General features: G+C 35.0%; 2 protein-coding genes across 2 annotated transcripts; both read left to right on the top strand.

Annotated features, from left to right (window-relative positions):
• The first annotated feature begins 2193 nt into the window (after positions 1–2193).
• LOC140752412 (beta-hexosaminidase subunit beta-like) lies at positions 2194–5574 on the top strand. The gene is made up of 9 exons (XM_073086698.1): positions 2194–2456; positions 2683–2792; positions 3036–3244; positions 3515–3627; positions 3736–3943; positions 4144–4270; positions 4548–4631; positions 4868–5070; positions 5333–5574. Exons 1-9 carry the CDS (start codon positions 2324–2326, stop codon positions 5511–5513), a joined length of 1368 nt encoding a protein of 455 aa, XP_072942799.1. The 5' UTR covers positions 2194–2323; the 3' UTR covers positions 5514–5574.
• A 978-nt stretch (positions 5575–6552) lies between these two features.
• On the top strand, positions 6553–14784 carry LOC140752333 (uncharacterized). The gene is made up of 9 exons (XM_073086593.1): positions 6553–6750; positions 6824–7106; positions 8456–8684; positions 10537–10697; positions 11029–11105; positions 11322–11383; positions 11641–11925; positions 12500–12652; positions 13152–14784. Exons 1-9 carry the CDS (start codon positions 6688–6690, stop codon positions 13666–13668), a joined length of 1830 nt encoding a protein of 609 aa, XP_072942694.1. The 5' UTR covers positions 6553–6687; the 3' UTR covers positions 13669–14784.
• Positions 14785–14931: the final 147 nt, after the last annotated feature.

Raw genomic sequence — 14931 nt, 5'->3', positions numbered from 1 at the left:
TATTTTTATAAAATATATAGGCACGCTCTTTTTTCTTAAGTAATTAAACATAATTTAAATAAAAATAAGTTTATATCACGGCGTGCGTAAATTGACGTTTTACGTACGCTTCGCGTGCGCAAAACCCCCGTTTCCGACCCCGTAATATAAAATTTTATACAACACGCGGACGAAAAATGTTTTTCTGACTCGTGTGATTGCAGTCCTCGCCTGCGGCTCGGCCTGCAAACTCACACTTGTCAGAAAAAAATTTTTCGTCCTCGTATTGTAATGTACTATTTTTAATAACAAGCTTTCATCTGTAATATAATCGTAAAAATAATTTTATGTAATAGTAGTCAAATTTAAAAATATGACAATCAAAAGTTATGTCCAACGATCACAAGACCTAAAGACCGTAATATTTGCAATGATTGAATGATTATCACTAGGACTCATTCTATAAAGTCGTTATAAATATTTAATACTATTAGTTTTTCATTTACTTAAGTATAATTGATTGAAAAGTCGGCAGTGTTGTTGTTACATCTATTCATTTAACAAAATGTTAATTATATACTTTATAACTTTTTTATCTTTTGGAGCAATGTTGATATCTAGCGTATATAGTGTGAAACTAGGGCCTCGGTACCCGCCGACGAAAGGTGAAGTGTGGCCGAAACCACAACAGGAAAATAAGAAAGTCACCTATTACACGCTTGATCCGTCAAATTTTCAATTTAAGGTAATATATAAATAATCCTTTATATTTATTACTCCAGTCAACAAGTTCAAAAAACCTAAAAAATAGAAATAAAGCTCTTAAACTGTGAGAGACAAAGCAAGTATTTTCACTATTCCAAATAACTGTTTCTAATTATTTTTTATAAAAGAAAAACTATGTCTTTATAACTTTTTGGAAAGCTATAAATATGTTGTAATTTAATTAGTCTGTAAAATCACTTTCATGTAACTTGTTTCTCTTAAAATGCCTTGAAGTTGCAAACATTTGGTGAAAAATTAGAAAGTTCAAATAAATAATGTTCCTCCGTTTTTAAAGTTTTTTTATCATTTGTAAAAGCTCCCTATGTAAATACAGCAAAAAACGGCAACTAGGACTCCAGTTTTTTGTTACGTTTAAATTCGATTGAAAAATTATTAAAAAGAATTCTTAAAAGTCAATTATCTCAAAAAACAGTAAACTTTTGGATAGCACATTATAATGTCAACTCTATATCCTCCTTAAATATATAGTTGGGTTTTAGCCTGTAACCTATATTTTACATATTTAAAAAGGTTACGTAATAAAAGTTTTTAAAAGTTTGTTATATTGTTCTTAACAATACTTTGAACTCAACAAACGAATGAAACTCTCTAAAAATGACGTTATTTTTTTCTCCAAGAAATGTAATATACTTTTAGCATGGTCTCAATGAATGACTGAATTCGATGACATTTAAAAAGCTGTGTTTGAAATCACCATGACCAATTAATAACATTAAACGTGTTCATGTACATATAATTATGGAGGCGGTGTGTTAATATGAATTATGCGGTATATTGGAACTAATTGGAACAATATAGTAATTTGATTCGGTGAGGTTTGGTAAACACGATAAAATTATTGATGTAAAGCATTTTTTTAGACGATATATACGTCTTAAAAATGCGGTTTCCTTTAATTGTCTATAAACAAACAAATATATTTGTTTGTTTTCTTTACATTTCTTTTATACAGCACTTTCCAATTTTTTAGAATAATCAGTACACAATGTCTTTTTTAATTTTCGTTTCCAGTTAGTATTTTTTACGTTTAATTCATCGATATACTACTTATAAAGACGGTTTAATTACTATTTACTAGCAACGTTGTCAGCCCGATTCGCTTGAAAATTTTACGCCTGTCTTCATACTTTCGATTTTGTGAATTCACGTTAAAAAATTGAATAAATGAATTGAACGTTAGGCGTACTAAGTTATTTTATTTATTTAATATAATCTGTAACTAACCCCATATAAAATTCGATGCGCCACAGATGCGCCACTACCCCTAAGGACAAGGCGGAATGCCTCGATAAGTCTCCCTTACCACGCCCTTCAAACCAAAACACAGAAGCGCTGAACATTGGAGTTATTAGGCAGAAAAAGGTGTGGCGGTGGTGCCGCCAGAGTTGACCACAGAAAGTTCTACCACCTTCAGTTTATGGAAATAAGACTACAATATGATGTCTATGTAACTATTTTTCAGATAACAAACCAGGAATGTGTAATCTTGTCCAATGCAACTGAAAGATACTTGTATACTATTAGACATGTACATTCAAAAAACAGAAGGTTCGGGTCGATGAACAACAGCAAAAGTGTTGTTAACGACAGAGTTCAGCCCGATGACCGTTATAAGGGTGTCTTGTCAGAGCTGCAAATAGAACTTAAGACGCCATGCGAAGAATACCCTTCGTTCGGCATGGATGAACATTGTGAGTTCCAAATCATCTGGTGACAATCAATCAATCAATCACAAAACTTATAGAAAGTGTCGTGTCACATTTTATCCTAACTTTTTACAACAATACCTTTGCATACAGTGCTTAAATAATACATAGATATCATATCATATTTAATACTTATTCATCATTTGATGAGGACTTTTTAAACAATCGTAGATAACGTATATCTTCTTCGCTTGTTTTGTACCTATTTCAGATTATCTTACAATTTCCAAAACATCGAAATTAGAAAGCAACTCAATATGGGGTGTTATCCGAGGATTGGAAACGTTCGCGCAACTCTTCTACCTTTCTGATGATTACAATGTAATGTACTTTAACATTTCTTCTTCTTCTTTAAATATAAATTTAAAAAGATAAATTAATAGCAGTCCTGTTCTTGTATTAGTTAATCTTACAAAAGTGCATGCACTTAACGCTTGATTTGTGGGCATAGATTAGTACTTGTATGTATAACGACGATACATATAAAATTCTTTGATTGTAAGATTAAAATTATAAAAATAACCTATATTTATTTTTCAATGTATTTTATGATCATTACATCAGGTGATTCGTATAAACACGACGGATATTACCGATTTCCCTACTTACCCCCACCGAGGATTGCTTCTCGATACATCGCGACATTACATTAATGTTAACAACATCCTCAAGACATTGGACGCAATGGCCATGAACAAAATGAACGTATTCCACTGGCATATCGTCGATGATCAAAGCTTCCCCTACCAAAGTGAAAAATTTCCCGAACTTAGGTAGGTCACTCTACAAAATTACTGATCTTTGTATAATGTAAATGTAAAAGAATTTATGTTACTTTAAAATATGTAAAGCAATAAATAATAATGATTATCATGCAAGGATGATGATAAGAATGGAATTCTTATTCCCTATTCTATATTGTCGCAAAGTCTACTGGACTTAGAGCCATAAAGATAATATTTTTAAGATTAAGAGGATATACCATCCCTAAGGGGTTTAAATAAGGGTTGAAAGCTTTTTTGAAAAACGACCAATTATTACAGCGAGAAAGGTGCATATCACTCTTCGATGGTGTACACTAAAGCGGATATCCAGAGGATCATACAATACGCAAGGTTCCGCGGTATACGCGTAGTACCTGAGTTCGATGTTCCTGGTAAATATTATTTTCATTAAAATATGAATAATTCATATAATTAGTATTAAATAATAATTTAATCTTTTTTGTTACAATTTTTTTCCGTATCACATTATTGTTTCATAGGGCATACCCGCTCTTGGGGAGTTGCATATCCAAACATTCTGACGCAGTGTTATGATTATGAGAGGAAAAATGTGGTTGACTTGGGTCCAATCAACCCTCTTAGCGATGTTGCACTAAAACTACTTAAGGACTTCTTTGAAGAGGTGCAGGAGTTGTTTCCTGACAAATTCCTCCACGTCGGAGGCGATGAAGTGAATTTAAATTGCTGGTAACAAGACAATTGTGTAACAACAAGATCTATTCCTTCTATGCTTTATATATATAGATTATTACTTTTTTATCAAGAAGATGGGAATTAAATACAATACTTATGTACCCACTTTACAAAGTAAATGTAATAAATTAACTTTAATGACACTTTTAATAATTTGTTGAATTCCACATACTATAATAAATTATAATTTATAGGAATTCTAATCCGGAACTCGTAAAGTATATGAAAGATAACAACGTGACGGCGGAAGGCCTCCATGCACTTTTTATGGGAAATGTATTTCCATTGCTTAGTTATAACAAGACTTCAATTGTTTGGCAAGTACGTGTAATTTTTATGCTAAAGTTCAGAAAAACATTACTTTTGACAAGATTCGGTCCCTCAATTATTAAGCATTACTGCTATTCTTTATACCCTTATAGTTTCGCATTAAGATTTTTTTGAATTATCCAATATAAATTCTACTGTTTCTATGCGTTAATCTCCAAATTTGCTTAACCGATATACTTAAATTATATTTTGAGAAAGAATGCTTAGGATTCAACAGGTGCATTGGTATCTTAACGTTGGTTAAGATCTAATATTTGAACTATTTTAGGAAGTGTTCGATGAATATGTACCATTATCAAAAGAAACAGTAATTCAAGTATGGAAATCACTGCCGGCAATCGAAATGATTAAGGTGAGTGACGTCTTTGTTTTAGAGTACCGAATTATTACACCTATAACTGTATTCCTATCCATATTTTAATTTTTGCATCAAAGACTAGAATAAAATAATCGCAAATGCTAAGCTAAGGACTAAGGGTTGGGTTAGAAATTTATAAATACGTAAAACACGACTATCATTTGAATCTTAAGACTATAAGAGTCATTTTAACATTAAAGTGTGTGTTTCTTATTAATATTTGTATATAGGTTTTATTAGCTGGCCACCGTGTCCTATTCTCATCTGAATGGTATTTGTCGGTCCTGAAAAACGAATGGTGGGATTACTACACGTATAATCCCAGACAAATGGTGTACGATGTTACGAGTGATGAAACTTTACTTCCGAATATCGTCGGTGGCGAAGCGTGCATGTGGGGCGAAATGGTTGACGACAGAAATGTTATTAGCAGGTACGTACTTACAGAAATTATTTTGTTTTAAAACCATTAATATCAAATGTAGCTTAAAAATACACATACAAATAGTCCAACGAGTAAACCCCTAGCACTATTAAAATAAGATACAGTCTGAAATGGAATACGTTTTTCCTACTTATAATCAAATGCCAGGACATCTTCACAAACTTACTTGTAATTAACCAACTGCATGCTCCTTAACATTTATACAAAACACAATTAATGTAACTATGTAGTTAACCTGTTGTATATTTAGGGTATGGCCTCGAGCGTGTGCTATAGCAGAGAAGCTATGGAACTCGGTGCTGGACCGAGACCGCCGCGTGAGTGCGGCGCCGGCCGAGGCGTACAACCGCCTGGAGGAGCACGTGTGCCGCATGCTGCGCCGCGGCGTCGACGCGCAACCGCCCAGCGGACCCGGATTTTGTGTTTTATAACAATTCATATTTCATGAAAGATTTTTAATCTAATAGGTTTTAAGGTGCAATTTTAACTATGTAAATGCTACAACATTCTTAAAATGTGTTTTATTTTAATGTAACATGATATACGAGTATATCTCAATATAGTATCTCATACTACAAATGAAGTTAAAGTATAAATAAAGATTTCTCAACTATTTCGCAGGTTTTTTTTTAATATTCACAAATAAACAATTATATTATATTTAGCATTTACATACCTATCCATTTTCAATTAAACCGGAAAATTATTCGCCGTCAAAGTCTTGGCGATGTCTCTGTTATATGTTTTATCTCCCTTAAAGTTTTATTGATTCTGTACAAAATAAATTCTGTACTTACCTGTAAAAGGATTCCTGTTGTGATTTTTGCATTTTCCATAAACCAACTTTTATACTATCATACTTCCACCGCATTGGCTACACAAAAAAACATACAATAGAATAATTTAAGCGACATATCTTATAAATATATTTATAAATTGGGTACTCCGAATTTATTTGCTCGCGTCTTTGTTTTGGTTTCCATTTAAATAACTTCTTCATTGTCCCTGTGACGTATTTCCCTTCCTCAATATGAAAATTGCAAACATGTACGTAAATGATAAAAAAAACACTCACAAATTATAAAAACACCCAAATTTATTACCACAACGGTCACCATTTTACTGTGAATTAAATTTACAGAACGTATAAAAACTTATCCCGGATAATAAATAACGACCTAGACAGATATCAAAAAGAGTAACAATTCCCGCCTTAAAGTAATAGACAAATCTTTTTTGTCTTTTTAATGTAACACAAAGATTTTACATCAGGCAATTACGTTATTCTATCAATGATATAACTTAGGAAATAATTAAATTACGGCACTTATGTTTCAATAATTAATTATTGTTTTATATGAATTAAAACACAATGTACATATTTTTTTCTTTTTAAAGCATTGCTATACGAAAATATGAATCGCCGCAGATAACCGGTTTTGGTTTGTATCGATTTTCCGTTAACGCCTAAACAATATTTTTTATCTGTGAAATTTTGTAAACAATTTTGTTTGAATACATGTGCACCTCGTGCGAATAACTGCTTGCGAAAATTAATTTCGAAGCTCAAAATGTCTATTATATTGTGATTGAACCGTGCCTAAGATGTCCGGGTACCTGGAGGTGAAGTATCCGTTCAGGTCGAACCTCGGACTGAATCCGTTCAAGGTGAGTCGTTTCGTAAACTGAAAGCAGTCGGTCGGAATCATAACATTGGGTTGACATTGATCATTATTGGCAGTCGTGGAAGAGACAATGGTGTATCCTGCGGCCGAGTCCGACTTGCGGGGGCGGCTCGCTGGCGGTGTACTGCAGCGAGGCGGGTGCGGCGGCGGGCACGGTGGAGCTGCAGCCGGGCTGCGTGGTGAAGAGGGCGAAGTCGCGGTCGCGGCCGCACGCCTTCGCCGTGTTCTCTGTGCAAGAGCCGAGCAAGCCGCGCGTGCTGCTGGCCGGCCACTCTGCGCAGGACACCCAGCTCTGGATGGATAAGATCCGCGAGTTGCTCAACGGTGACAAGTTACTCGGTCAGTATCTACTACCTTCAAATTACTTTACATTTTAACAAAGATCAAAGTCCATTTTAATTAAATTTTTTACTCTAAAATATTTTTTCGTTCTTTTATTGTATTTTTCAGTTATGATGAGTCACAATATAGACAGCTATTTCTTCGAAATATGGTGGGAAAATATTTGTTTATAGTAAGAAAATTATTCCTCCATTTAGTGAAGTAAACAAACAGTATTCAATTATAAAAATATACACTTTGGGTAATCAAATATGTTATGGGAAAAAATAAATAAGTTCTATGTAATCTCTGTAAAGTCGTTGATGACCAGCCAGTGCCAACGTCAGTACATTCAATGCAAATAATCTTAATGCATTTGACTTTGTAATTCCAATCCATTGTCTTTGTCATGGAGTCAGTGTTATCATGCTATTTTTAATTAAATCTTGATTATAGTTGTAAAACCAAAATCATGTTAGTCACTGTTGTATTAACAGCATATATTTTTATAGTTATAATCTGGTTTCTATTTAATAGCTTCAATCAATTAATAACTTCAGTTAATTATGTTAATGATGAAAGTCCTTAAAAGCTACAAACTAAAAAATGAGCAGCTTAATCATTAAGCTTCTTCATACTAAATTAATGAATTCATTTTTCTCATAAGGTCATAGTCATTGGATTTTATTGTGACATGCAACATAAATACGTTAAATGGATATATTTGGTTCATTACATGTTTTCATATTGGCATTTTATATTCGCTGTGTGTAAATTTATCATTAAAAATACCCAGCCAATGTTACTAATAGGTTAAGTATATTTAGGACATTATATTTAATATTTTCTGGGTAAGTAACAATTAATAAATGAAACATTAGGCTCAATTAATTTAAAATATGTTTAATTTCTTGACTATCTTGTGTTACAACATAATGAAAGGTATTATGACATGAGGGTGTGCAAAAAACTAGGGTAACATGCTTTTGTATGTATATTATTTGATGTCCACATTCATGTAACCATTTCATTGGCTGTTTATGTTTGTGAGTATTTTTGTTGGATTTCTACTAAGGATGTAGCATAAAATAATTTGTCGACCCACACAACAAAGGTCTGCGACCTTCGTGCCAACATGAGATAATGGTAGGCCTTCATTCAGCAGTAGACTCTGAAACTTGACGGTGAAATATAAGATGAGAAATTTGTCTCTAAAAAGGTCAACAGGTCACAGTAAGACGGTTTAAAGTCACAAAGAATGGGTGGCAAACCACTACTTAACTTAATAAAAAAAAATAATAAGTACATACATCCTTATGAACCAACAAAGGTGCTATCATCTCATGCTCCATCATCATTCATTTCAGGCACGGAAAAATTGCTCAAAGATTCATACTCAGTGTCAGTGTTAGAGAGTGATCTGTCCCGCAAGTGTCGCCTGGCGGCAGAGAGTGTGCTGACACTCTCGTCCACCGGGCTGTTGGTCTCGCGGCCTCGGGACATGGGCGCGTTGGTCGAGTGGAAACACATGAGCCATGTCCTGCTCAGCAGGGGGAATGGTGATAGGCATCGGACTTGTACTATCACTATTGATAGGTTTGTGGTTTTGTTCTACGAGGCCTACAGGCAATGGCGGGTGGTTCGGTTTAGTTGTGGATTGCATGGTTTTTTAGTATAGCTAAGTATATTATGTAGTAGTTGCATGTTGCAAAAATGGAAATTGATTGGCCTAAAAATTATAACTCCATTGAGAAAATATGTTTATTTTTTTATTTATTAATTTATGCAAAACAATTTTGCAAAAAAAAAATAGACTTTCCTTGTAAGATCTATTAAGGATCAACTAAAGGAGCAGTAACTGTGAGAAATGGTTTTTATTAATTTAATAAAAATTATATATGTATATCAGTTATTTTTAAATTACAGAAAGAGTGCATATTTTATGTATGCACATTACAAAAACTTGTATGATGTAAAAAGTACTGTCTGTAGTGTCAATGAATGATGTGGGTATGGAGCCTGACCCTGACAGCTCGTGGGCCACTCGCCATTGTTTTAGAGGCTTTAAAGGAAGGTGGTTATGAGGTTTTGCGGTAGTTTGCTTCTAGATATTATAATGTAGATAATCTGTATATGCACATTGTATGTAGTTATTATAATATTGTTGTAGTTTTTATAACTTACTACCTAAACAATCTGAATAAATTTCACACGGCAGTTTCGGTGTAAAAAGCACATAAAAATGCAAGGTTGTCTAAAAGAATTAACGCAATCCATTACTTTTTTTTAATTATTTGGTCGCAAATATAGGGAAGATGAGTTTTATACATAAAGACGATCATTGAAATCGTTTTAAATTATATTTAGTAATAAAATCAAGCATTGGATATTATTTACTACATTTAGTACATCTACAAGTATTTTATGTATTTAGAATAGACAGACAGACAGAATAATAGACAGACGCAACTAAAATAGATTCTAATTGAGCATTCCACTTTATTCAAGAATAATGGGTAAACAATACCGGTATAGATATAATTAGTAGGAAAACCGCTTTTCAAAGTCTATAGTGAACAAAGTTAACGACCCAATCAATTTCATTTAGGAAAATACCCGCAGTAACCTGGCACTACAAAACAAATGACGTTAGGAAAATATACAACTTAGTACGAATAGTGTAATAGTTGGGGGATCACATTAAAATTTAAATAAAAAAATGATTTGAATACATATTTTTTCCGGAAAAATAGTTATGCGTGTTTAACAGTGGTATATTTGTTACATACACATTTAGCCCCACATAAGGTTTGTTTTATAATAAAGTTTAACTATCCTTATCCTTAAATAAATCACTGAATTATTCGTTTTAATGCGCGGAACTGGGGATAAACCTGAATGTTGTTATACTGCTACGGGAATATTATGTGATTGCTCATTAATTCGGAATTATTTGGAATAAGATGTGTTCGTTTTTGTATTATATTATTCGTAACTATTATTATTACAGCACGTTTGTATATATAAAGAGGTAATGGTTATATTTATTTCATGCACAAAATTCAACGCTTTGGCTCATGCTTGCATGTTTGCGTGCATTATCACCTTCGTTCTCATTCACCAATGTCAATGTATATAATTTGAACTTTATTTTCTTCTTTTTCGCATTTCGCACGACTGACCTGTCCTTTAGCACGTAAGTCATTAGTTAACATATAAATATCACTATTTGTTCCCGTCGCACGCTATTTTTTGTATGTATGTCACGATTACGAGAGGTCAGAACGACCTTTTCGTAATAACCTCCTGTTTGTAATGTTTTTATTTTAGTAGTGATTTTAGAATAAATAAAACTGTTCATTATTAGCTGTACATTTCCTGATTTCCCTTAAACGGGACGATTCGCAATGACATGTTATATATTTAAAGACAATTCATATGTTTTCAGTGGGTTCTCGGAAGGGCGCGGTGAGATGAAGTTCTCGTCGGCGCTGGCCGGCGAGCTGGCGGCCGCCCTCCGCCAGGCCCTGAAGGGCAGAGCGCGCGGCGCGGGGAGCAAGCTCAGCAGGAGCGAGGGAGACCTGCGCTCGAACAAGTTTGAGGACAACGGTATGTTACTTCTTCATATTAATCAAATCAAAACAAATAGTTTATTTGTTAATAGATATAGGTACAATAAGGTGGTTTACATATTACTGACAGTTCCATTATATCTAGTCATATTATTATGACATACAAATATTCAATAAACTAGAAATGCTTTGATCATTAGAACTCATATTTTTGTCTTATAGTGTAAAGCTAAATTTCTAAATCTAAATATAAGTATAGATAAAGTGTAAAGTGTAAAATTTAATTTGTGTAAGTGTAAGGAGATATCCATAAGCCCAAACGGAAAACTATTCGGTAAATGAAAATTTCAATTAATAATGAATTGCAGGTGAAGTGCGTCGTAGCAGCTGGTACAGTGGACCTTCTGACATTTCTCTGGATGATACAGATTTAGTTATGTCTAAGGTATGTGTCTATTATTATCCTTCTGCAAATTTTATAAGTAGGAAAATTTTGTTGGAATTTGTTCACCACTGTTTCATGTTTGCCTGATTTTACATGTCTTTGTAAAATGTACAGGCTTCTTGTTGTTCTTGATGATTGGCTGGCAGGCTATGATTTGAACTCCAAATCTTATTGTAAGTGGTGGAAAGTGATGTAAATAACAAGTTTTTTGTGCAGGTGCGGAGTCTTCCCGGCGGACCGCTGTCTCGCTGTCCGCATCGTTTGTCCGCCGATGATAGGTAATAATAAAACTTATTCAAAACCAATAATGTATAATATGTATAATGTATATTCAAAATATTTCACTTTATAGAAGTCAAATGATTTAGTGCTTATAAATACATAATGTTTTGTTTCAACTAAAACATGTTGGTCGCCAATTAGTATCGTACATAATCACCAGGAATACATAATCACCACTCACTCGAAATTAAGTACGGAATAGTACACACGTTATGGAGGAATACAAAATAAAAACAGTTTGGTATGTTCCCAGCGCATCGGAGCGCGTGTCCATGGTGTCGGTATCGTCTCTGGCGTCGCTAGCGTCGGTGGCGTCGGGCGTGTACGAGGAGATCCCGGAGCCGAGCGACGTGCGGGACGGGGCCGGAGCGGCGCGGGGCCGGGACGTGGTGGACGCGGCGCGGTTGCGGGAGGCGCGCGAGGCGGAGCTGCTAAGGGATGAGCCCACGTATGAGTCGGTAGCGGAGTGCATATACGCCACTATGCGACGCTCCGCTCGTAGGCCCGCGCCACCTCTACCACCCAGACATCCTTTCGGGTAAGTGTTAATACATATTTATTTCAAAATGATTCTTGTTATTCATATGTATGTAATATTTTTTAGTAAATAATAATGTAACCTAATATATTCAATAAACAAAATTTAAATTTATTAATAATGAAATTGTTTGGTCCATAATTGGCTGATCAACAATGTCAACGTTATATAATTTTAGACTTAATATAAAATATTACTGTGGAATAAGATATTTTAGTTTAAAATGGGTACTTATGACATGCGGTTTTAATTTTCTTACTTGTCAATATTTCAATCCGCTTGCATTAATAGTTTCGCTGTGATTATTTATCTATCAAAGTGGGTCGAAATATCGCCAATACCAAAATTTAAGACCGCGTATCATGAGTACCTCATTAAATATTAAAAATCTAAACGTTAGCAAAATGGATGCTGCAAAATAATTAAGAAATATATATAACTTTACAATATAATTTCTTTTAGTTAGAATTAACTGTCTATTTTCGACAAAACTTTCAAGACCTCATTAACTGGGGATGTCGTAGGGGACGTGTCGCCTGTACATTTATGATATCCTCTCACATCTTCCATACAGCACGATGAAGCTGGGCGAGTCGTGGAACTCTCGCGTGAACGCTCCGGGCGCCGCGGCCCCCGACGCGGGCGTGACGCGCCACAGCTCGCTGGGCTCGCTGCCCCGACACTGCGGCAAGGTGCCCAAGACGAGGCAGCCCTTCAGTGTGTTTAGGTAACGTTGACAAAAAATTTGCAGACAAATGGGGGTCTGATCTTATTGAGTTTATCACAGGGCTCTGTCCCTTGACCTGTAATAAATAGACCCTTGATTTTTTTAAATTGGGTTTTACTAATATTACTGTACCCACTACAACAGTAGGTAGGACCTAAGATTGAAAAAAAAAATAGTTTATAAAAATATGTAGCTCCTCGTGTGAAAGTTTAGCTTGCTGTTGTCAAATTATTTTGTTAAATAAACTAGATATAAAATCTATTTAATGGTAAATGTCGACTGCCACGTATATCTTTTGTTTTCTATAATCCGTACTTTACTTATTTGAGGTTGGCGAATCATCAATACAGACACATTAATTGAGTCCCAAATCAATATACATCAATCAATGTACTACAGAACAGATAATCATGATACTACAGAACAGAAAACCTTAGTATGAGACTACAAATCATATTATTATGTAGTTATAATTTAATGTGCATATATTTATTTACAGAAAAAGACTGAAAAGCGATTCGCGGATAGCGACCTCACCCAAATCAGAAACGTCCAAGGAGAACAAGGACGTCGAGACCAAGAAGAAGAAGTTCGACTTCACGCCCACCCGCGACATCTTCAAGAGCTTCAAGGTGAGCCGTAAGATGAAGAATTTGAAGATAACGCACGCGCTGGGTAAAGGCGAGGCCAAGAGCTGCGAGTTTCTCGACGACACGCCCCACGTGGCAGCCAACCGCTGCTCGAAGTCCGTCGAGTGTCTCGAAGGCAACGAGGAGTTCCTCGACGAGTTCGACGCGGACCTCTCGCTGGAGATCACCGACGAGGCGGATGTGGCCGCGCTCGCGCTCCCCCAGGAGATCGTGCAACTGATCATCCGCGGCCGCGACACGCTCGGCAAGATCCGGTTAAGAAGCGCCGAGAGCGAGAGCGACTACGTGCCGATGTCGCCGATAGTGCCGCCCGCGCCCATCGAGCACCACTACATAGTGATGTCCCCGCGGACGCACCTCGCCTGATCTAGTCGGTAGTGTAGGACTGCCTCGCCGCGGCCGAAGCCGCTAGGTATGTGATATTTTTTTTCTTTACGGCAACTCGGTTTAGTGTTAGGTACGTTGACGTGGCTGTCGTCGAAAGGCTTTTAGGTAATTGTCGGTTAGTAACGAGGAATGTTTCAAGCCAGGATTCACAGGTGTGGTAAATATTAAATTAACAGCTGCGAAATTTTAACGACTATACTCTGCAATGTTCTATAATATATATTTAAGCACTATGTTCTAATTAAGCCCTTAGTGTTAGATACACACTTCTGTTTGAAATATGGCACTATGAAACACTCTTCGTCCAAACCTGAAATAATTGTCGCTTTTTAGTGACATCTGTCGCAAGAAAAACTATTGTGCGACTTCAATACTGCTGTTTTTTTTTTTCAGATTTATCAGTATATATTTCTTAGTACCATTTGCTAAAAACGCCTTAATATGAAAATATTTAAAAATATTGTAACTTATTAATAGCAAATTTTTAGAAATATAATTGGCATATTCTCAAAATGGGATACTTTTCATGCATCACAGATAGAACCCTTTAAGTTTGTAATACTTTGAAACCTTGTGGAAACAATACATATTGTAATGCAGTATCACAATTGTATGTATAGTCTATTTATCATTGTCCTTAAAATAACATCTCATACACAAAGTAACCAAAAAAAATCCTTATAGGTATAATGCATTCATAAGTGTCATATCAGTGATTTGTTCGTGTTCTTTTTTATTTTAATTGTATATAAATTGAGAAGTTTATAATTTTAGTAGAGAAAAAATGTTTATTATGCGGTTGAGTTAGTGAATTACTTAGCGCAAGTCCGAGTCATACTTAACTAGTCGATACACGTCAAAAAACTAGAGGTGCGCAAAATGTATCACTAAAGTGAAAAGAGAGAGATATATCATTTGAACTAAGGGATATACATCACTGTTTTAGCTCAGTAGCTCTGTAACGATATAAGCGACATTCTATATCAGTATTTCAGAGAATCAGATCAAATGTTTTGACAACATTTTTGATTCTTATAATTAATACAAAACTGACAAGAAATTATATATAAATTATTACAGCCAACGCTATTTGTCTATATCTTAAAAAAAGGTTTTAACTTAGTGTTTAATAGGTAACCGTAACTGTTTTGTATCTCAATCAATGCATTTGACGCATAACTCACACGCGAGCGAGTATAACACTGTTGAGTTGAAGAAGATCTTATATCCGGAGTCGTTTGA

Source organism: Epargyreus clarus, unplaced genomic scaffold (assembly GCF_041222505.1).
Source record: "Epargyreus clarus isolate Ecla_fem2 unplaced genomic scaffold, WU_Ecla_fem_2.2 ptg000024l, whole genome shotgun sequence".
Lineage (NCBI taxonomy): Eukaryota > Metazoa > Arthropoda > Insecta > Lepidoptera > Hesperiidae > Epargyreus > Epargyreus clarus.
The sequence above is the reverse complement of the archived record's forward strand: the minus strand, read 5'-3'. Positions and strand labels throughout refer to the sequence as shown.